At 40.9% G+C, this 24,514-nt stretch overlaps 1 protein-coding gene across 5 annotated transcripts in view; it reads left to right on the top strand.

The window, feature by feature from the left end:
* SPHKAP (SPHK1 interactor, AKAP domain containing) overlaps window positions 1-21,427 on the top strand; it is a 64,174-nt gene extending 42,747 nt beyond the window's left edge. For 4 of the 5 annotated variants that reach the window (XM_063408699.1, XM_063408701.1, XM_063408703.1 and 1 more), the window contains exons 4-12: window positions 710-769; window positions 3,662-3,796; window positions 6,148-6,403; window positions 6,665-10,400; window positions 13,712-13,891; window positions 15,763-15,849; window positions 16,860-16,912; window positions 16,997-17,181; window positions 19,219-21,427. In XM_063408699.1, the coding sequence (XP_063264769.1) occupies window positions 710-769; window positions 3,662-3,796; window positions 6,148-6,403; window positions 6,665-10,400; window positions 13,712-13,891; window positions 15,763-15,849; window positions 16,860-16,912; window positions 16,997-17,181; window positions 19,219-19,362 (4,836 nt within the window). In that variant the 3' untranslated portion in view covers window positions 19,363-21,427. The remainder of the gene's footprint in view (window positions 1-709; window positions 770-3,661; window positions 3,797-6,147; window positions 6,404-6,664; window positions 10,401-13,711; window positions 13,892-15,762; window positions 15,850-16,859; window positions 16,913-16,996; window positions 17,182-19,218) is intronic. The other variant, XM_063408700.1, reaches the window with a different exon arrangement.
* Window positions 21,428-24,514: the final 3,087 nt, after the last annotated feature.

Below are 24,514 nucleotides of genomic sequence, written 5' to 3'. Positions count from 1 at the left end.
GATCTGAAGTTTCTGTTTAAGTCAACCTCACTACCATTAAATAGTGGCAGAAACCCTTGTCATCAAAAGTAGAACTCTCAAAAAGAGATCAAAAAGTCAAAACTCTCAAAAGTCATCAAAAGTAGAATGTTCTGGTGCATCAGGTGCTCACCAGGCAGTTGAGCTGTTCTGCACCTCTGGTGCCCAGTTAGCAGTGCTGAAAACTTCCTGTTGAATATTGGCTCATGAGCCAAGTTTAAAAAATTGCTTTCATAAAGTTTTTAACTTCTCATAGACATTCTGGAAAGTTAGGAAAAATACTCCAATATTTATGTGGTATGCAGAAAAACTAAAAGCAACTCAGTTGCACTTACAGAACATTTAGTAGCAAGTGCCTGAAATGAAGTCATTGGAAAAGCAAGACATGAAGAATTTATCAGATATATAATCAAATGTATTGTTAACATTTCCTCTACCTTTACTAATATCCTCTGTATTACAGTTTATTTGCTCATTCATCAGACAAGCCAATAGTCAGCACAGATAAAGTCATGACTCTCAGTCCTTTTACCTACTTTCTTAACATTTACTAACCTTTCTACCTTTCTTGTACTAGGAAAAGGCTTCACAGATTCAGCAACAAAGCTAGAAAATGAAAATACAGTGACTTTAAAAGGGTTGCTGCCACTCTAATACAACTTTATAAAGCGTTTTTTCTCTCTCATTACAGGTTTGTTTCGTGAATTTAGATGCCAACAGAGATGATTGCAACGATGAGCAAGTGAAACAGGTAAATGCTTAGGTCTTAAAAAAGTGCACAAAAGATCTATTCAGGCCCACCAGGACTCTCCAGTAAAAATACAGATTAAAATTCTATGAACAAACTAAAGCCAAGCCTAGATTTTTAAGCATTACAGAGAGCAATGCATAAGGAGTCTGAAATTGTCTCAACACTAGACTATGTTACATAGCATTTCTTATTCCCATCACAGAAATTTGTAATGAATTGTCGCAGTCTGAATTCATAGCAGTTATATGAGTAGATTTCTTGCTTTTATCAGAGAACTGAACATGGACATGTCATACATCCTTTTTTTTTTTTTTTTTTGGCATAATATTACATAGAAAGAGTTTTGGGTGTCCTGCTCTGCCACTAGCTTCTGATTTCTTTCTCTGTCCTACTGCCAAAAAGCCTCTGAAAATCTTCTACTCATCTAGGTCTTGTTCAGCTGAGCTCTCTTACTCAAATTCCCCATAGGTAGATTATGTGCTCTTGAGGAGGGGGTGTTGATAGAACAGAACTAAAGGTGTGTATCATCTGCTTAACTGACAGTTACAAGGGTAGGAAAAAAGAAAATTTTTAAAAGCAATAAAACCTCTTGGTTATTTTACAAGCAGAGACAAACTATGATATGGTATTTAAAACACGCATCATTCCAGAAAAAAAAACCCTTAAATCTGCAGATGTCACATTTTAAAGAAAGGGTCTGGTATCAGTTTTGTGCTTACACCTTCCTTTATCAGTTCCTTTCCATCATGCTGGCTCAGTGCCCATGTTTGACATACCAATACAGAAGCAATATGTAGTGAGTGAACACAGGTAAGATCTCCTGACAGTACCCAGGGAGTTCCTTGGTTAAACCATTACAGTTCACTTGCTGGAAACACTTTTAGCTCATAGAACAACCAGTGCTGGCACCTTGATGGCTCCTGCAAGTCATTTGTTAGCAGGAAGAGTTTATCTGCTGTTTTCTGCATCCTGGATCTGTGAAAATTCAGTTGTCAAAAATAAATATGGCATCTTGCAGCAAAATGATTTTTCTATTGAATCAGCAGGTTAACTGTGCAGAACAGCTTGAGAGGTTTTTTAGCTTGAGAGGTTGTTTTCTAAAATGCAGTGGTTTTATTGTGTTTACAGTGTTTGTTGAGGAGCAAAAGCTATAAGAAGAAACACCAAAAGTTTCTCCCTCAATCTTAGAGCTAGACATCTGTTCTCAGTTTTCAGTGTAGGTAATAAAAATTCCCTACTAGCACAGGTGCTGTGCATTCTTTTCCAAGAGGAAACTCCCTCATCCCCATTTTTGTGTATAATAAGCAGGTTTTGTAAATTAGCATTGAGTGGCGTGGAATTTTATACAATGCACTGGTGTGGTGAAAGCATTTCGTAGAAGAAGTTTGAAGATGTTAGCACAGCTGTTGTTTATATGAAATATGTAACTATTTACTAGCAGGTACTTGATTTACTAATAGGTACTGTTAGGATTTTGTATAACTGATTGAACCTTGGAATGGATTAAACTGGAGGGTTTTGTATAAAATAATTATGCTTCCAGACTTCTTTTTTTTTTCTGAAGAAAAGGTAAAGAAGTGAAGTAAAAGGTATATAAAATGCCATAACTTCCTACATAAGAAATCTGATAAAATCTGGCAATTTAGGCAGTAGAAAAATAGAGATACTTCAGAAAGTATTTCTGATAAGAGAAAGGTTATAATTTGAGAAAAAAAAAGGATGCAAACTTTTTTGTGCTACTGTGAAGCATCAGACTGAATTGAAGCACTGAGTCCAGTTATGTCACATAAAAATATTTAGTGTCATCTGAAGATCAGTCCCCTGAAAAGTGAACGGTTTCCCAATATTGATTTAGCTTTTCTAAGCCAGAAAGTTTTATTATATCTAATTCAACCCAAGGAAAATAACAGTACTGCAAGCTTAATATTTTGAGGATGAAAAGGAAAAAAGTGAGGTATTGTTGCCTTGGTTAGTAGCTCAAGCAGATGGCTGGGTGCCCAGATCTGCACTCCCTGGAGGGCTGTGCCACATGCTGGGCACTAGCACGTGGGCCATGGTGGTGCAGAAGTGGAGGTGGTGTTTACTCTGCTCCTGCTCTAGGGGGTCAGCCTTGGTTCTCTGTTCACAGAACAAGGACACCAGGATCCTTGGCAGGGAGAGCTGCACTCTCAGAGTAGGGATTGTCTTTTTGGCCTGGCCTTTGTTCTCAAAGGAGCACAAATGTCCCTTGCATGTGCTGGGAGCAATACAGATCTCCTGTATGGCATCACTGATGCTGTGACTGTTATTGCTTTTGCCTCTAACAAATACATAACATACAGGGAGTGACTGTGTTATTGCAAATGGAAGGTCACAGAGGTACACAGTGTAACAGCAAAGACAGGCATATTTCATGGATCTCAAATATTTTTGCTGTTCCATGTCTAGCATTGCATTGATTTGGTTGGTAATTTCCAGGTAACTTCCACTGGTTTCTTGCTAGTCATATGCGTGGAGGAAAACAGGAAGATCTGTCCTGTTCTCATTACCATACCTACTGAAGCTTTTGTGTTTCAGACCATGAGAGAGACACTGTTTTCACAGTCTAAGGAACTCACATGTAACAGGAAGTATTTAAATGCACCAATCCAGTCAAGCTGTTTAGCACGTGACAATGTGAGGGGTGGCAGATTGTCCTGCTGGACACTTGAGCAAAAGTTTATACTGTCATCCTTGTCTTGTCTGGTGTCTCAAAAGGAAGAATGTGCATTTTAATGCTGCCAGTTCTAGTCCTGATCTACTTGAAATAATAGTTTAAGTGAGTTTTCTAAAAGGATGCTTATAAGTGATATTTCATTCTATTATTTATAACCGTGCAACTCGGACTGCATTAATCTCTGTTTCATACTACAGAAGCTGATCAGCGTCTCACCCAATCTCCCCAAACTCATCAGTTCCATGAACGTACAGCCACCCAAGGAAAATGAAATAGTCCTGCTGAGTGGACTGACGTCAGGAAACCTTCAGGCCGATTATGAGGTTCCCCAGGTAGGAGTCAAACTCATCTGTAAGATCACATCATGCCTCTGAAGGATGGAAAATGGGAAAAAGGAACCTGAAAGCAAAGACCTGAGATCAATTTGAGATGAGTGGAAGTTTGCACACATACAAATAGCCTTTATCAGACAGATTTAAGTGTGAAGTGCATGGTGGGGGGACATAGACCATGTACACAAAGAGGTTCTGCAGATGTCTGAGTTGCAGCTGGTAATGCTTTAAGCCACATTAGCACTTGATTCTTCAGGGGAGGTAGGCACTGGTGGCGGAGATGACTGATTCATAAGCCTAGATTTCAAGAGCAGCAGAAGGGCAGCACAGGGGGAAAGGAAGGACATAACACTTCTGTGCATAGAGCTGGGCCAGGGCACAGCTCCTACAGACTCCCTTGCCAGTGGTCTTGCCACTTCCCACTTTCATTCCCAATCCATCTTCACCTCTCAACTTCATTAAAACTGCAGAGTTACTCTGGAGTACAAAACTGTCTCAACAAATGTAAAACGTGAACAGGTATTGCCAGGTTTGTCTGCTGCAGATAAGAAAAGCAGGAAACTTTCTTTCACTGAAATCACCTTGTGTACAAAAGCCTTCCTGAAGCAGACCCCATGACAGCTGTATTGCAAAGATCACTGTATTTTATGGTGTACAAGTAAGCTGATCATTAAAGAGGGCAATTACCTGGTTATTGAGCTTTCTTGCCACTCATGACTAATGGCTGAATTTAGAAATGTTTAACAACAAGCACAAGGCTGTGGTGGGAGCGACATCCCAAGTTGCAATAAACACAGGGGTGGTCTGAGACCCAAACAAGGTAACTGAAATACCCAGGTCGCCCCTGTCTCCACAGGCCTACGGACACTGAGACCAGCAGCCCTCTCACAGTGAGTGGAGGCAAGAGACAAACAGGATCTAACTAAACTTCTGTCAAGTAAAGCTTTGCATTGAGACTGGATGAGATTTATTGCCCAGATATGGCAAAGTTATCCTATTGTTTGGCTTTCAGAGAAATTAATTTGTAAGGTAACTGGCAGAGATTTTGTAAAAGGATTTTTACTCCACTCCCCCTCAAGACATTTTCACAAGTACAGCCCCACAAACTGTGGACTGGGGAAAAAGCAGGGGAATGTCTGATCTAAGGCTGCATCTGTTTTTCATAACATTTTTCACAATAAGCTGCATGCTCAAGCCTGATTCAATTTCATAGCAGCTATCTAATCTATCTTTTCTGTTTTAACTAATTTATCTGGTTTGCTGTTCAGACACATTTTTTAGGTGGAAAGGAAGAGCAAGCTAATAAACATGTTAATCCAGCATAACACTCATGCCACTCTCTTTATTATTAGATATTTGATTTGCATTCACAGTCAAATACAAAAGGTCCAGGATAGCATCACCTTATGTTAGATACTGTGCAAATGCCCGGGGGGTCCAGGGCATCTTTTGCACACCTAAAACAACTGCCTCAATCCAATCCAAAGTTGGTCCCACCCAAGCTGGCTCTTTCCTGGGAGCCTGAGTTCAAAGCTGCAAAAGCCTGGCTTTAGTTCAGAGTACATCCATACAACAAGCATGGTCCCATGCAGAGACATCGACTCAGCTCTGTTGTATAAATGTCCAACTGTTTTAATGTCAGTAAAACGAGGATAACAAGAGTTCCTTCCTCTCAGTTTCTGTCCAACTTTCAATCTAATTGTACAGCTTCTCTAGAGAAGGCAATTTTATATAAAATCTAAGCACATTGTGCACTGTAGCCCCATTTCCAGTGGGAGGTTGCATCGGCCTGAAATAATGGGGCTTTGGACAAAGAGGGAGTGAGAGGAAGAGCTGCAAAGAAACAAAATAAAACACTCTTTGAAAATGGTCTGTTGGAACATCTAAAGGTGACCTACTCTTCACAATCTCATCCACCAGTATTTACAGGACTGTCTTCAAACAAGCACTGCAACAAAAATTATCAGGCCCACAAAAAATTCCCTCCAGAGAGGTAATACTGGGTAGTATGAGGCCATTAATAACAGCATGTCAGATGACTAACATCAAATAAGTCTCTTTCATTAAAACAACAATTGATTGAAAACAAACAACTTGGCGATTTCAACAAAATTGCCAAGTATCCCCTGTGATACAGCTGGGTTCTCTACCAAAACACTTGTATAACAAAAGCTGTCAGTCCAAGAAATCTTATTTTGGCATTCATGTAACTGCACTCTGTTACTAGCAGTGACAAATCGTATTGCATCTTTGCAACAGAACATTCCCAAGATATTTATAGAGAGGAAAGCTTAAAATAAGTTTGGGGTTTTTTTTTTTAATTGAATAACTGTGATTCTTTTCCCCTCTAGTGTCCTTGGCTGGCAGATGTCTGCTTGGTTCAGTGTGCGAGGGGGGATAAGAGGAACAGCACAAGCTGCATCATTTTTGAAATAAACAAGTTTCTGATTGGACTTGAGCTTGTTCAGGAGAGGCAGCTGCAGATAGAAACTCGTGTCCTGAAGCCTGAGGATGACACGAACTGCTCCGTGTCCTCAATAGAAGAAGATTTCCTCACGGCCTCCGAGCACCTCGAGGATGACAACGAGGCTGATGAATATAAAGCTGGTAAAAGCAGGGGGACTGAGCATAATTCTGCTGTTATTCATACTGCAAATCAGTTATAGCAATCCTCACAGAAATTGCACTTGATTCATGCATATGTATTTTAGAAAATGGACAGCCATTCATATTTTAAGTTTTTGTTCAAAGAGAAGGTACATGGCTGTGCAGTACTTCTACAGAGCAGTAATGGAGTACAAAGTTGTGCAGCTCTTTAAAGATTTGCAAGTTACTCTACAAAAACTAAATTTTTATTTTTCTCAACAGGTCATGAAAAATTAAATATTTCAGAAGCATCTTCAGATGTCAAAAAAAATAAAGGAAAGGGATTTGAAAACATTCACTATAGAAAAGCCAGGTTGCCGTTCATTCTTGAAGGGAACTGCATTAATAAAGATAATGCAACTGCTCAGGTCTCTGAAACTGTGAATGTTGCGGCTGGAGATGGCATCTCACAACCTGAAGATAAATCAGACCAGGAAATATTGTGGCAGAAGGAATTAGCTGAAAAAGGTACTTCATCATTTAGTACTACTGCTTTGACTGGTGGTGTTGAAAGCTCAGCACTCATGTTAGAAGATGTATCTGTAACCAAAATGGCTAAAGAGGAGCTGCAGCCTCGGGGTGACCCCACAACGAAACACAGCAGCAAGACAGAAAGGGAAGGTTGTGCAGGTATCAGGAAAGCTGATCCTCCCTCCCAGAATGAGCAGGCGACCACAGGTCAGTATGCCACAAATTTGGCAGAATCTGTTCTGCAGGATGCCTTCATTAGACTGTCACAGTCGCGACCGAGTTTCAGCGAGGAGGCTGCGGTCAGCATCTCTGTAGGAGGCTCCTGTAAATCAGAAGATGTATCTGCTTCCCGATCGTGGAATGAACTTCCAAAGATCGTCATAGTGCAAAGTCCAGACAGTTCTGAGAATGTACCTGAGTGGCCAGGGTCTGCCTTGCCCAGCCTGAGCCACTGGGCTGAGGCAGAAAGCTCTGCTGAAGTTTCAGATTACTTTGAGGAAGAACATTCAAACCGACATGACCAAAGTGCACTGGAAGTGGCTCTGGCTTGTGCAGCCACTGTCATTGGAACCATTTCCAGTCCCCAGGCTGCAGAAAAATTCTGCCGGGACCAGGAAGGCACAGACTCGAGAAGTGGAGTGGTTGCTGATGAAGAGGTGCACACAGCATCCTCACAGCTCCCTGACGACTGTGCTGGCACGGAGTACTCGTTCCCGTCTGCGCTCTGTGGCATGACTCAAGTAGCAAGTGCTGTGGCCATCTGTGGCCTGGGCGAAAAAAAGGAGGAGAAGTACCCTGCAACCTCCAGTGGACTTCTGTCTGCTGCTCAGGCCTCTGCAGCCATTACTCTGCATTGCAGCTTAGCTGTAGGAAGCAGCGTGGAGAAGGTGAATGAGAGCATTGCGGAGGCGCTTCTCAGAGAGGCATCGGTAATTCTGACACAACCCAACACATACAAAAATGTAGGGCATTTTATGGAATCCATAAATGGGAAAATTATTGAAACAGCAACAAGACCACGTATTCCACGTGGTGATGGAGTAATCAGGGACGAACTTGCACAAAACTTATCCAATATTATTCTACGACATTCTGTGGAAGAGGTTAGGAAGAAGAGACAGCTACAAGCCCATTTGGAGGATGGCTCAAGTACACAAGACATTTTCACAGAGACTGCAAACGAGTTGCTTTTTAATATAATGTATTTCACTTGCAAGAAGATGAACGACATAAGGCAAGTTGAAGAATGTTCTCCCCTCTTTTCGGAGGGCACAAAAGCAGAGAAAGTAACAAGAGCAGAAGGATGGGCAACACTGGCAACAGCATGTGAAATTTCACACAGCCCCCTTGATCACTCTGCTGCTAAGTCATTTGGTACATCCTACAGCACCAGTACTAGCACAGATCTTGAAAAGGTCACAAGCACTTGCAAGAGTACTATCAAAGATGTAAATAGCAATGAAGGTTCCACACTGAATTCAGAACCAAGTGGAAATACAGGGCATAACACACTCAGTGCAAAAACATCTCCCAAGAGGAGATACCTGAAAAGAACTGCACGAGACTGTTATAAATCCCCAAATCAGAGCAACAATTATCATCAGAAGAAAGACTACGGATCATTTTCAGACAGAGAAAACACCTTTGCAAACAGTGAATGCAGGCACGGTGTTCAAGAACAGCTGTCTTCCAGTGCCACCATAAATACAGAAAACCAAGCCAAGATTAAGTGTGATTCTGTGCTAAATAATGATGTTCAACTTAGCTTGTCTTTGTTGGGAAACCATGTCTTGATTCCTTCTCAGCCTGTGCTACAGGTGAAAAAATCAAGGGACAAATATTGTATAACAGACTTTGCAGAAGAATTGGCAGAAACAGTTGTCTCTATGGCAACAGAAATAGCTGCCATTTGTCTAGAAAATTCAAATGGCAAGCAACCCTGGTTCTGTGCATGGAAGAGAGGCAATGAATATCTGGTGACCCAGAGTTTGTCATGCAGAACCATGAAAAGGAAGAAGGAAACCCATACCAATGGTTCTGTGGTTCGGAAGCACAGGGCACCTCGGCTTAGTGAGATCAAAAGAAAAACAGATGAACATCCTGAGCTGAAGGAAAAATTGATGAATCGGGTAGTAGATGAATCTATAAACCTTGAGGACACACCAGATTCAGTCAATCTCTTTGCGAATGAAGTGGCTGCCAAGATCATGAACCTCACCGAACTCTCCATGGTTGACAGCATCTGGCAAGGTCCAAACCACCCCAGGAATAGACTGCACTGTGAAAGGTGGAGCCGAGCCAAAGCCTCAAGCTGTGAGAGCATACCAGAGGAGGACTCAGATTCCAAAGCCTCTTTCAATACCCTAGGCCTCATGAACAGCTTTGGTCACTCTCTGAGCCAGACAAGTTCCGTCTCAAAGCAGTCTAGTTGTGAAAGCATTACAGATGAATTTTCAAGATTTATGGTGAACCAGATGGAAAACGAGGGAAGAGGTTTTGATTTATTACTGGATTATTATGCAGGAAAAAATGCAAACAATATCTTAACTTCTGCCTTGCAACAGGTAGCCAAGAAAAATGGCCATCTTAATGTAAGGCCAAGTTGCCCATCCAAACAGTCCAGCACAGAAAGTATAACAGAAGAGTTTTATAGGTATATGCTAAGAGAAATCGAAAAGGAAAATAAAGATAATCTGTCATCCTCTCGGAATTCAAAGGACTGGTGTGGCAGTTTGCTGGCACCCTCTCTACGGTCACCTTTCTGCTTTAGGCAGTCGTCAGTGCCTGACAGTAGATCCTCAGGCTCCAGGCTTACAGTGAACGTCCCAATTAAAGCAAATTCCTTGGACGGGTTTGCCCACCATCGCCAAGATTCCTTAAGTGTACAGCCCGTCAGCACCGTGGCTTCTGCGGGGCTCTGCAAGTCCGACTCGTGCCTGTACCAAAGGGGCAAGACTGACCAGATCACTGACATGCTGATCCACGAGACCTGGGCCAGCTCCATCGAGTCTCTGATGCGCAAGAACAAAATCATAGCGGATGAGGCAGAGGCCACAGAGACAGACCGGTTTTACAGCGATTCTCCACCACATGTGGAACAATACGCAAAAAGACTGGCTGCAAATATTGTTGAAAGTGGTAAAAGTTTAATTGTTGTCCAGCAGGATTCCTTTGATAACACGAGCCGAGAACATGTGCTGGAAAGCAAACATCCCCCAAGTACAACCCAGACACATCCGAAACCCAAAATGGAGGAAGTAAATTTGGATGAGAAAAAAGAGCACGTGAAGACCCCTGGCAGCCTCCCTGCAGGACAGCTCAGGGAAGTGCCTTTAATTCAGATAGAAACTGATCAACGAGATGAGGCAGATAAAGACTCAGAGTCCTTAACTTCGTGTGGTCCATCTGGAAAGGGGCATCAAAGCAAAGAAAAGCCTCCAGAAGCTCTGGCTGGGAAACACACGGTTTCCAGTTCCCCGGTAAATAGGTAAGTGACAAAACAGAAAATCAGCATATTGCTTTGGTCTTTGGTTTATTTTCCTATTAAAAGTTATTTTGATAAAGGAAGAAGATAAGAGTGGTACTAAGAAATAAGCAGGCTAAGTTTTGGCTACGGGTTTCTTTTGGCATAAAATCACCCAATCATGTGTCACAGTGGTACTTTCTGGAGAAAACTTACATTGACTATGACATTATGATTGTAAGACTTAAATCTAATGCTGCACAGACAAGTTCTCTCTCTACAGACATTGAAGTCTCCCATAAGACAGGAAAGATCGACCAGAGCTTAAACTTTTATTTAGCATAGACTGATATCTGAACTAAAAAATATATAAACAAAAATCAATATATGACAGAAGATAGCAGGAATTTGACCTCTCTGCTATGCTTGTTGCAAGTAATGTTTTGTGTACCTGGAAACAAGTCCAGACTTCTGAGAGCTTGAAGTTTAACTTTGTGTTTACTGTCTGGAGCTACAAGTAATAAAAATTCTTCAGTGAAGGAAGTAAAAGAATAAAAGTAGCCCTCACCTCTTAGTTCAAGATTTCTATGGTAGAATTTAGATAGGAAAAAGAAGAGCATTTTATTTTAATGTCGTTTCATGGAGTTTACATCACAGCTTACCACCCTCTCCTTACAGCTGTACTCCTTTTGTAAGGAAACCTGCAGCTTGCGTTGTTAAGGTGAAGTGCGAGCCAGCAGGAGAGTGCAGTGCAGATGCAGAGGATTGCTGTGGGTGCTCTGAGGTGAAGGGAACGCTCTCAAGGCATTGCCTCTTTATCACTGTACTTCATTGTATCTGTTACTTTAGTGGTATCTAAACTGCCAGTCTCTTGGGGCACTGCAGCACCCCATTATCTCAGAGTGGCAGAAAGAGTGCAGGTGCTGGTGTTAGAAACCATTTTGTAGCTCATTTTATTCTAGGCAGTGCTGTGTTTTGGCATTTGACAAAGCTCTGCTTGAAGTGAGAAAGCATAAGTGTTTCTCACTTGAAGTGAGAAGGTAGATGGATTGTGTGTACTTTCCTGTGTGTGGCAGCAATTAGGGGGATAATTACCATGGTGTCACTAGTCTTCCATCCTGACTCTCCCGCACTAACCTTCCTCTTCCTTAAAATCCAACCTGCTTTTAGTGAGATAAATTTAGAAACCACCAATTTGGAATCTTGACTGCTTGAAAATGAAGTTATTTTTGCAGTTTATGAGCCCTTTCATGCCTTTTCCTCTGCCTTTGAAGCAGAGTCCCTGACATGGCTATGACATGGTTAAAGCAATAGGATTGGTAGGGCAGACCTGGTAAGCTGAGGCTACACCCGCCTGAGCATCTTGGCTCAGCAATGCCGGGCAGTTCTGGTTCAGCTTGCCTCCATCTCTGTCCATTGGCCTCATCTGCAGCATGAAATGCAGAGTTCTTCCAAAGCAATCTCAGATAGAAGCTCAAGTGCTCTCCAGATGTGCTCCTATCCCTGCTGGGAAGGCAAAGCCTCCAGTGGTTCTTCACACAGATCTAAGCCATTTGTGGCATGGCTGTCTGAACTAAGCCTAGGCTGAAGGGAAAAGCTAAAAATATATATAATGTAGCTATAAAAGCATCCTCTGAAATTGCTTTGATCCACTCCTACTGCATGAAATTACTTGCTAGTTCAGATACAGGCACATAGGAAGGACTCCAGGCAAAATATCAAGCAGACATAGAGTCAATTAGGGGAAAAAAAAGCCATGCAGGCCTTCAGCAATGAAAAAAAAAGCAGTTTCTTGTACGTAGGCAGTGCAACAGAGGCAGTCCTGTCACAGTTACACAGAAACTGTTCCAAGTGACTGTTCACAAGTGGGGAACTGTCAGTTCAAACCATCGCTGGTGTGAGATGTAATTGCATAATGAATCAAACAAAACCCAAAATGCCAAGAAACATCACCCACACAAATCTCTTTTGTTTTGGGGCCAGGTATCAGGAGCTGCCTGTCCTGTACTAAGAACAGGAATACACCCCTGCCCTGCAGCCTGGCTGCTCAGTGCCCACAGTCAGGGAGTGCAGGGGCAGAGCCCTGGGCTCAGGGGTGACAGGCACAGGGGTCTGGCAGAGCCTGGGGCAGCACAGCCCCAGCAGGCACATCCCGTTCTCCCTGCACAGGCTGCACCTTTCTGTCATCCAGCATTCATGCAGCAACTCCTGAGAGCTTGGCAAAAAGAGATACCCACAATGATACTGTCTCAGCATATGCCTAATCAAGGTAATCACTCAGGAGCAATAGAATCTCTGGTGGGATCTCCTGCTTTAACTGAAGGCAGATACCATAACCATAACTATAGATAAAGGTCTGAAGGCAAGAACTTCTCTAGAGACATCATGCAGAAGGTTGTCAGTACACAACATAACATTGCTTTAATCCCTAAATTGCAAATGCCGACTATCCAGTGAATATAACAAAACTACAGTTTTGCTTTACTTGTTATTCTGGCACTACAGTGATATAACTATTGGAGGGATTGATTATTATTTTTTCTTTGTATCAAAAGCCCAGTTTAGCTCTAAAAACATAGCAAAAATATAGGTGTTTTCTGTGTGTGTTTGTTGAGAACATGTGTACATATATATGGCATACACACATGTGTGACATATGTTAAGTGTGCAGAATTAGAAAGCATTTTCCCCTTAACCTGGTACTTTCTAAACTTAGTCTGGGCTCCATCTTCAGTCTGGTTTCTGACTGTTGCAATATTTTGTTCTTGCCCAGCCTAAGCAGTGAACATCCTAAGGACATGGCAAGCTCAGACTCATTAGTGATTCACAACCCACAATACTTTCCTACTTTCTCTTCTTTTGGATCTACAATTCCAACAAAGTAGAAAACTTGTCAAGAAACTGATTCACCCATTAGCAGGACAGGGATTTTGCAGCAATATATATTTCCAAGAAATACTGTCATTCTGCAGTAACATATACCACATATTTCAACCACTGATTGACTGAAGTGCATAAAACAATAAAGCTTTACAGTGACAAGGTTTTTTATACATGCTAAATCTTTTTTGTACAAACTGAAACTTTTCTATGCATACTTAAATCTAGGGATTGTGTTTATTTACAGCAGCCATAAGAAAGTCCTCTTTTAAGAGCATCTCAGGCCATATATTCTACTGGACTCTATGTATAAATTATAAGCTTGCCCAATCTTTTGCGTGTCTATAATTCTGCAGCTTGGTTGACTTTAATGTGCAGCATTGCCTGAAGATTGGTGGCACCGGTTTGTTTGCCTGTATGACAATATCAATGTGCCTTCCCTATCACCCTGCCAGCAACAGTCCTCAGAGCAGATCGGACGCTGAAATCATAGGAGAGACAAAGACAGCTGAAGAGTTTCCAGCCCATCTCAGCAGCAGTGAAGAAAGCACTGGCAGCTGGTCCCAGCTTGCCAACGACGAGGACAATCCTGATGACACCAGCAGCTACCTGCAGCTCAGCGAGCGCTCCCTGAGGTACCCACGTTGTCTCTGCTCACTGTGCAGTGGGGTCTGCCCACCAAGCCTACCCTGCATCAGCAGTGAGAGGCAACAGCTCGGGATTTTTCTCAGAATACTGTAAAGAATGTCTAATGGCACACCTTATCTCTTTAGTTTTTAATAAGGGGGAAAAAATTACCCACATTCTGATTCTCAGCCAGGTCTTTTAACTATTGGTGCGTAGCTTGATTCAGACAAAGAAAAAAACCTCCTGGCACCACTGAAGTATCTCAGTCCAACAGCAGAAAGGCCATTGGACAAGTTAATTGCTACAGTCTTTCTTTTGATTTATTTGCTGTTGTTTGCATTATGTTTATTGTGGCACCTCTTTAGCCAAGATTGACAAGACTGCCATTCCCACCAGAAATCCATGCACTGAGAACAAAGACTGAGCCCCAGTCTGCTTAGCCTGGCACAGGGGTGCAAATTAACAGAGGATGACCACTTTTTCCCTGAGTAGACATAAATTCAAGAGCTGCTACTGCTATGTGCTGATTTTGTTCCAATTCATGTCAGGACAAATGTTTGAAAATATTATTTAGTCCTTGGAGTTCATATGGTAGTTTGACTTCAGCCCTTTAACAGCATCAAGTTAAGAGTAAAGCTTTTCCTTCACATGCTCTTAGATTGTTTTAAAACATTACCAAGTAATTACATCTTTCTCTTGAGTATTAAGATGACAAGGAGGGAAGACATTATGGTAATGAAGCAGGGAAAAGAAAGAGTCTCTGTCAGAGAGCACTGTTGGCTGTCCAAAATTACTGAACAAAACATGGCTGTGAGTGCAGCTGAACATTGATCCTGTTATTACAGTATCAACCTTTAAGGAAGTCCTTGGGCTGAGAGAGCTGAAGTATTGCACCTTTCAGCTCTGCACTGGAAAAGAAATTGCTACAGCAAGTCTGAATGCATGGCATGCTGACAATGTCTCAGAACACCTTGATGGGGAAAGTAACTGTCTAATCAATCCTTCTAATGTAGGGGAAAATACTATTAGTTGGTTTCTCAGTAAAAATTAAGTGGTTCACCGTGACTTGCCACACAGAATTCGTTCGAGGTAATTGACTTGCAGCCAGCAAATTCACAACCTGTCCATGAGACTATTACAATATCTACATAAACATTCACTGTCACATTTATAATGATGTTATAAAGTGAACTGGTAATATTTTTTCCAAATCTCCTCAAGTGTGCTACTTCATCCTTGTGAAGAAGCCAAAGAGAATACTTCCGTGTATTTGTGGTCCCAGTGAGCATTGGCTTTGATTAAAATCTCAGTCTTTCAGAGTAGTCAGAAACATGAGGGGCCATCTCTGTCCCTGTGGGTTCCATCAGATCCCAAACAGTGTTTGGGGTATGATGTGATACACTGACACTGCTGCTGGGGGCTCACCCTACAGGTAAGTAAGTGTACGATGGGCAGCCAGTGCCTTGCTTGAACTCCCCACGTTCAGAGGGAGCTGGATCTTTGCAGGTTTCTTGCAGGACATCTCTGTACCTGCTAATCCTTCTTTGCAAGGACTCAGGCAGACTCAGTTTTTATTTGAGGCCAAGTGTTCATTGCATAAGCCATTCTCAAGAAGAGAATCCACTTTTTTCCCCTCGAGTTTACAGCATCACTTGATGCATTGATGCACTTGATACATGCTTGATCTAGAACTATTTTAATAAAAGCCTCATTACTTTGAGCAGACTAGTGTGCTTCATTCAGGGAACCACTTGCTGAGCACAATTGATTTTATGGAACAGAGCTCTTCCCCACTTTGCTTTGTAGAGAAATAAATTTTTAGAAGATATATGGAGACATGTTCAGCTTGCCACTAATACTTAAACTTTTGCTTTGTCAGCAATGGCAACAGCAGTACAACTAGCAGTCTTGGCATTATGGACCTGGAAATTTATCAGGAGAACGTGCCATCTTCTCCTATGATTAAGTAAGTAGTCACTGAAGTGAGACTTGATGTTTAGTCCAATTTTAACTGCAAATCATTTACGCCACCAAAGCCGTGCCAAGCCCTGTTTGCACCTGCTGCTGTACCTGCCAGTGGATTCAGAGAAAAGCACATGCAGGTGTCTGTGCAGAGGGAGAGCACCAGACAGTGAAAAATTACCAGAAAACCCAGTCAGGTGGATCTCTTGAGAGCACAGATCCATCAACCGGCCTGTCTAAAAGACAGTTCTCTGTGGTATCAGTTTCCAGTGGTTGAACCTTCTTCTCTGAATAACTCCCAATATTATCAAAACTCTACTGTAATACCAAGGAAGGTCAAGCAAATGAGGATCAATTAAAAGCGATTAAAAAAACCTAATAGCATTCTTTCCAACAATAATAACAATAAAAAATTGGCCCACAGTACTACTTGCCTATTGTTTCTGGAAATGTTTCTACTGAACATGCAATTCAATTATCAAGAGATGTGCAAGTACATCCTGCCTAAAGATCCTGGTACAAGCTGCCAGCTGGTGAATGTCATTATGCAGCCAGGGCACATCCACTGCACAAACATACAGACTGCACATCACACACTGAACACGGGAACTTCCTGAAGTCAGTGACATCAGAAAACTGTCACAGCAAAATACAGACATTGGAAATTCAGCATTTCCACCGAGGTTATGAGACTTGCTGTGTCTTACCATAATGTCGTTTGCTTGTCATTGTGTGAACTGTTAAGATACACAGACCTGGTGAAACAGAATACCTGACGTAACATAACTAATACAAGCACTTCATCCTGCTGCAGAAACATGCTGCAATTCAGTTTTTCCTGATTCACAGATTAAATAATGAAATATAGTCAGCATTTTATGGTTTCATCCTATGTAACCTTTTTCTTGCAGTTTTCTAGGTCTTGCATTGAGGGAGAAGTTTGTTCATCGTGAAGCAATGTTGTAGACTGTTCTTAAGTATGACTAATAAGCTTTGTTGTTGTTTGTTTCTAAGTGAATTAGTAGAAGAAAAGGTTTTCCTTAAAGAACAGACAGAAAACACTGAGGGTAAGTTGAACCATATCAATTAAAACATACAGTTTGATGATAACGCCAATCATTGCACAGTAACTGGTGGGATTATTTTTTCAGAAAGTACTTCTGAGCTTTCAGTGGGAACAGCCAACTGTCAAAAGGACCTCCTGGTGATAAACTTTGATCTGGAACCAGAGTGCCCTGATGTGGAGCTGCGAGCCACCCTGCAGTGGATAGCTGCTTCTGAACTTGGAATTCCAACTATCTATTTTAAGAAATCTCAGGAAAACAGAATTGAAAAGGTAGTGTTTACAGAACTGGGTGTACTAGTAATGTCTACATAACTGTAGCAGTTATGATTTATTTATTGAAGTTACTGAGCTTAAAAGAAGATGTAAAAACATCTTCATTACAGCAAGATGGCAACACTACTGTTTAGGAGAGAAAGGAAAGAGAGGATAGGTATGTCAGAACTTAAGGTATGTGAAATATGTAGTAGATTATCTATGGCATAAGAAAATGTCACTATGAGACCTTCTGCAAAATCTCTATAGCCTGCTTTGATGAATCTGTTCACTGTTTCATAGCAATGATACATTAAATACTGATTCCCAGGGCAGAATTAACACAGTCCTTTATGTGGCTGCATTTGAAAGGCTGCACATGGTTTACATGGAGTTTAAGTACAAAGATTTAAAAAATAACAATTAAAAACCATTTATGTGTAGATGTCACGTACAGTGTTCTGCTACTTGGTCCCTATAATGTGAGACACTGTTTGCACGGAAGATTTCCAGTCCTTATGCTGGTTCTGCCTTGCCTGTAACACAAATTACAGCAGCCTCAGGTCAGTCTGAACTTGTGCCTGGCTGTTCAGAAATTGTTCCAGCTGGGGATACAGCTTCTAGGTGCAGAAGCCTCTTTCCAGAGAGAGTGGACAGACACAGATCACTGAGAAACCTCCTGAGGTTAGTCCAAGCCAGAGCCAGGAGCAGCACTGAAGTCCAAACAGCCACCACAAGTGCAAACTCTTTCTATTCCTGAATGATCAGCTGGTGCTCCTTTGTAGACCACACCAAATACCAACCACAGCATTTCAAGAAAGACCAAAAGAGACCCATTTCCAAGATCAGCAAGGGAGCTTATGCTTTAAAACTTAAAAACATGTTAGTATTTAAGTCAATTAATGAAAAAAGTATTACAAATCAGTATTTTGGTCTCTTATGGGAAGATCATTTTGAGTAGCAGAGATATTGTTTGATTTTCTTGAGTACATGCATTTGGGAATCATAAACATAATTTAAAATGCATTCAACAGCGACAGTCCAAATTGCATCTAATTAAAGAAACAGCTGTCAGCTTTACCCATGTGCTTTGGCAAACAGTTAATTCAATTGCAAAAATACACTAGAGAATAATGAAGCAGATCCTGCCTACAACAGCGTTCTTGGAAATCACGTGCCTATTAAATAACATTAAAATACATATTAAAAGTTTAGGCTGCAGTATGTAAATAGCAAACAGCTACACTAACTAGAGACACAATCTTTTCTTTTGTGCTTAAAACTGGAAACAGAAGGAGCAAACTGATTATTGTGAAATTCAAAGAAGTGAAAAGCCTTGATTTTCATCTATGTGCTTCAGAAGAAAAAGGGACCAGATGGATGACCCTGTGAAGCCCATTATTAAGTACCAGGTGGACAAAACCGAGGATTCCTTTACAGCTGCTTAAGAACATATATGTAACCTCTGGTTTCTCTGGAAATGAAAAAAAAAGTCAGATACAGCTACTTTCTATGTTTAAAACACGACTGTGATAAGTGTCTTCATGTCATGAAATTTTACACAGAATTCCCTCTCACCAGTACTATTTAAACATTTAAAATACTATGGGATGTATATATTGAAATACAGAAAATTAAACATGAAGTAAAATATAGCTAGTGGTAATGCAAAAATATTTTTTAATATGGATAATCACACTTCATTATTTTGACAGTGAGTTATTGATAATATGGCAAATAGGGATCCTTTACCAAACTGACTTTGTCTGTTTTTACTCTTATTGCCATAAATAAGAAACAATTGACAGAAGCAGTTAATTTAGAAAATGTCATGAGAGCCCATCAGTCTTTGGGGAGCTATGGAACTTGAGAAATGAAGTTTTTATCAATAGCAAGAACATTGATGTTGCTGTGCACTGAATGGTGTCCACCCCCTCATACAGCTGTGCATTTACAAACGGTGGGCTAACAAGGTTTTGTGTGGATGCACTCCAGAAAAGCTTAGAAAATGTTCACAAATGCCAAGTGTATTTCATTGTGGTTATTTTTACTCAGTTTCTAGATGTCGTGCAGTTGGTTCAGCGGAAGTCCTGGAAGGTGGGGGATATCTTCCAAGCCGTGGTGCAGTACTGCAAGCTCAGCGAGGAGGGCAGAGGGATCACACCCAGCCTGTTCGACTGGCTGCTTGAACTGGGCTAACAAAGGTGGCTGCTTCAGCTTTTCTGGTTTATTCCAGTTTAAATAAGCAGTGGTTTGTGTAATGCTCTGATTTCTGAACATCGCTGAATAAAATATTAAAGATGTACAAACTCTACAAGAACAGCACAAGTCCGTGCCACAACTGACCCAGGAGCAAAGTGAACCCGAATTTATTGTGTCTTTCTGTGTCATGAGGGACTCTTGACATGTTGTGCTAGAGGAATGCACTGTACTATGAGAGGATGGATTTTTAGCCTTCTGAATTAATGAACTACACAGTAAAGGCTTAATTATCTAACATATTCAATTTTCATCAATTTGATTACGTCAGTCAGGTAAAATGGGATAGTACCCTAACATTCAGTTTTAAAACAACACTGATATTTGTACAGTTTAACTGTTAGAACAGAGTGCATTTCAGAATGCCTGGAGACACCCTTGTCCCTAGATAAGTAATATTTATGGGTTTTTGAAATCCCCATAATCTCCTAAGGGGTAAAATCTTTTGAACACTTAACACCTTTGCAGTTAGATGACACAATAAAAAGCTGCTGAAAAGACATTTTAGTTTCTTCCCATGTCTTTGTTCCTCTTCCACAGCTGTTCCTGATTCCTGCAACCTTCCCAAAGACATAAAATGCAGTCACTCAGTTCCCATCCTTGGCAAACTGACTCCTTTTCTCTGGGGAGCAGTGCAGTTCAGTCCAGCCACACGTGGCAGATCCCTGCTCACAGCTCTGTGAGCCAGGGCAGTTCTCGAGCCCTGTCCTGCCGCAGCGCTGTGACCTCGGGCGAGTCATTTCACCTCTGTGCCTCAGTGTCCCTGCCTGGCAGAAGGGAATCACGAGAGTACAACTGTTACCTAAAGTGCTTCTGTTCAAAGCACTAGGTAACAATCTACATATCAGTTAAAAGCAGTGAAAAAAAGTACTATTTTAATTCTAGTGCAATTGAATAAATTGTTAATGAGGTGAAGAAATGCATATCTGAAAAGAGCACCATCTTGTCCTAAAAATCTCCATGTTGTAATTTTTGTAACTTACAAGACAGCAAAATGTTTGTTAAAATTTCAGCAGACGTATGTGTTCACTTTGAAGATAACTGTTTGGAATACCTGTGAGAGTTCACATTCCTATAACATTTCTATAACTGTTTGATAAGCTATACTCTGCTATTGTCCTGTTGAGATGATCTGTTGCTATCATGCATTTAGTAATACATTCTCTCGACCCTGCCAAAGAGACTGCGTGTGAATTTAAAGGTAAAACCAACTTATGACATCACAGCTCTTCTGCAATTTGTTTTTTTGAAAATACTTTTCATCTCTCCTACCCAAATAGAGGAATAGAGCCCAAACAGAGGAATAGAATACCTGCCTGCTTTTCCCAAAAAAAAAAAATTTAAGAGAAGTTTTATTTTCCATATAACAGTATATGCTTCTGTAATATTTCTTGATAAAAAATCTATCCTTTTGCACTAAATATTTTTAAAAATTTTAAGTAGTTTTAAATAATTTATGAAAAAGAGCCATATTCTCAGTTTTATCTTTAAAACCATTACAAAACTTGCATGATTGCATCACTCATTTGTTACAAAATACAAATTGTTAGTGAATCAAAATCTAATGTGGAACATGAAACAACATGAGTAATTCTCAATCTACTCTGTATTAGAACAGGAGAGTTTGCTTTACAGTCAAAATATTATTGCAAACACTGAACATAAGTGGAGTCACTGGGCCAGCCCCTAAGAACTCCTGAGCATCTGTAACTCCCACTAACATGAGTGGCAACTCTGAATGCTCAGCATTTCTGAGGCTGAGAGCTAATGAAAAGCACCAAGAATTATAGACTTAAAGTGCTTTGTTTGAGTTAATAAATGGGAAAGTGTATTTATTTTTAAACCAAATGCAGTTAGTTGTCGGTAAACAATTTTTTGTTGTGATAGAATAAATGTTTACAAAGCACAAATACCATGACAGAGTTGTAACAGTGTGATGCAGTTTCTCTGTACAGTAGTTCTTAATGTTGCAATTTATTCAGAAATAAATTTATGTCATAATGTGTGTCCTCTTTGCCTTCCTAAAAAGTTCACAGATGAACTGTGGATTTTCTGACCTATTAAATATTTGCCTGCCATCCCTGGAGCTTCTCAAACTCTGCTTCTCAATGACAAATCTGATCCATGGCTCTGACCAAAACAAGCCCCAGAGCAAGCTCCAGGTCTTACCTCAGTGCCAAAGCTACTTGGGTTCCACAATTCATTCAAGAGATAAAAGGCTAAACATTCTTAGTATAACAATAAAATAAATGATACCCTGATTGCCAGAATCACTCCCAATGTACAAACCTCTATTAGTGCTTGCTCTGGCTGCTTTCAGTACCTGCAAAAGTGAGCAGGGGGGTGGGGAGACAGAAGTTCAGGACTTTCTTCTCCTTGTGTAAGTTTTCAGGGGCATTTACTGCAATATTGCCTAGATACCTCAGGTACTTCTACTGCTACACAGAAAAAGAAACTACTTCCCTGACTAAATAAGAAAAGCACTCGTCCATTCTTAATTTTTTTCAGTTTTTTAAAGTGGATATTAAATAGACCTAAATGAGAACAATATACAGCCTTAGGTAAAAACCTCCCTCTACATGAGCATGATGCAGGTTTTTAACAACACTGGGGGTGGTTGCTCACTATCTTTCTTGACAGAAACCAGGATACAACAAATTAAAATCATATAGGCCAGATTCAAAGCAAACAAAAAGAGATGAGAAGTTACCAAATGAGAGGATGCAAGACTTGTACACAGGGTTAAGTGGGAGCTGGAGAAGTTCCTGCAGGAGATGTCTTGGGGGATGCCCTGGCCGTCAGAGCCCCCCACGGGAGCAGCAGCCATGGCTGCAGTGCTCCCCTTCCTGGGGGTGGCTCAGGGGCAGTACATTGCCACCCCAGGGTTGATTCTACCACCCACACCATGAAGAGAACATTTGGCTTGTAAATCTGCTACTCTTCAATTCTACTGTATTTGAATTAGATATTTTAAAACGCCATTTTTAATGTTGTGTTTAGGGTTCTTTTCATGGTGAGGTTACTAGAAGCTGAAAAACTATAATTACCTCATTTTGTTTATACCTCTTAAGATTTTTATTGTCTTCAAATAAATTAATTATTTGTGGTCTGTGAAAAATAGCTACCTGTTAATTTCAGTAGATAACTTTTCTGAAGAGGCCAGTTTTACACTTTCTCTTGCCCTGTTTCATGCAGAGCTGCATGACAGGCAGGCATAGGAATGTCACTGTGAATCCTGAACTCTACATTTCAAAATTACAGAGGGAAAAACCCACCAATAAAGAACCCATAGGACCTACTTTAAAAAAATTGCAGCTCAGAAGGAAAGCACACCCATACTAGCCCATGTAAGACTCTGAGTCAGAGCCATTCCCTAGGCCTTTGCCACATACAAACATCTAACACCACTCAGTTTTCCCGAGCCACTCTGAACCCAGTCATCACAAGGAACAGAAGGCAACCTGCAGCTGTGCAGCATTTAGCAGGACAGACAGCTATATCAGACAGCTGGACTATCAAACTCATTAAAACAATTTCCAGTGAAGAAGGGGCTGGCTGATGGGTATTGCCTCCTCCTCCCAGCTTCAGCTGAGAATTAGACAGTAAAGTGCAGCAAACTGGAAAATAGGATATATTTCCACATCCTTTCACTAACTACCAAGGAAATGTGAGTGATCCCAATGACGGAGATAAAAAAAGAAATTCACACAAAATGCCACTTTTAAAACATGAGTGGGTGTGAGTATTACTGTCATCACCTATTCAGAAAGAATTTGAATCTCACACGTCACGAGTCCAAGTACACATCATGTGCCTACATGGAAATCCCTAGCCTTGTGAAGTGTATGTTCTGTCCTAGAGCAGTTACAGTTACAAACCTCTTTCCCAGAATTGTATATTCACAGAGGTTTATCCTGAAAGGATTTCAAAGGTCTAAAGGACAGAAAGAACACAGCAAATATGATTTCTACATTGACAAGCCTTACTAAAGCACTTCAGGGCTCTACTCAGGTCACCCTTTCCAGAAAGGTCACGGGGAGCCAAGTTTGTCAGCATTTCAGGGTAATGTTGAAAGCTGCATCTCACTCCAGCCACACAGGGATTAAAGGAGCACTTGGATAGAATAAGGTATGCAGATTTAAAAAGTGCCAGGTAATAGAGCCAGAACACATACATTCACCATTTTGGCTGAGGGACTAAAGTGGAATCAGAGAAAGGGATAAAGCTGCTGCCAGACCCACAGAATGGTTCCAGGAAGATAGATACATTTATGCAATACATTCCTAATGTATATCTCTGTAATTTATTAAATTCACATATGGGTAAACCAAGGTGCAGAGAACATAAAAGCATTCACAGAGAGTATCTAGAGCAGTACTGAAGCTCTCACAAGGTGCCAAGCCAGTGCCCTTTCCAGAAGTGCTGTGAACCACACCAGATGTGAAAATATTTCACATATGAGCAGGAAACTTAGATAACTTAGCCTGAAAAGCAGTTCTACACACTCAAGAATCTAAGAAGAATCATAAATAGAACCCAGATGGCCTGCCAGTCCAATGCTTACTGTATGAAACTTCAACTCACAATTTCTTGCAAAAATAGGACAAGAGCTTGAAACCAAAAGCTATTACAGACATCTGATTCACTAGCATAGTATAAGAAAAAAAATCATAAAGGAAGAGACAACAGGAAGAAAACCAAATTAAAAAATTAAAGGGGGTGGGGGGAAGAATCTAGTTCCTAATCACAGTCCAAAGAATATTTTCTACTTTGTGATAGTTCACAGCAAGTCAAATTTCAATTTTTAACTACGTAGCAGTAATTTACATCTCATTATAGTAATTTTCCTCCATTTTTGTCAGCTGGAAATCTCCCAGATCACAGGTGCCCATCAATCTAGGGACATTGGGCAATTCTAAACCAACAAGGAACAGCACTGCCCTTCCTGGCCCTTTCAATTCCAACTAACTGAGATTCCAACATTTTTGACATCCAAAGGTTTTGCAACAGAAACCCAGGAAGCACCACAGGCATTACAGAGACTTTTGGCTCAGCCACTTTGCCTACTGGTGAAAGTTTCATTTTAAATGAT

The sequence above is a fragment of the Prinia subflava genome, chromosome 11 (assembly GCF_021018805.1).
Source record: "Prinia subflava isolate CZ2003 ecotype Zambia chromosome 11, Cam_Psub_1.2, whole genome shotgun sequence".
Lineage (NCBI taxonomy): Eukaryota > Metazoa > Chordata > Aves > Passeriformes > Cisticolidae > Prinia > Prinia subflava.
The sequence above is the reverse complement of the archived record's forward strand: the minus strand, read 5'-3'. Positions and strand labels throughout refer to the sequence as shown.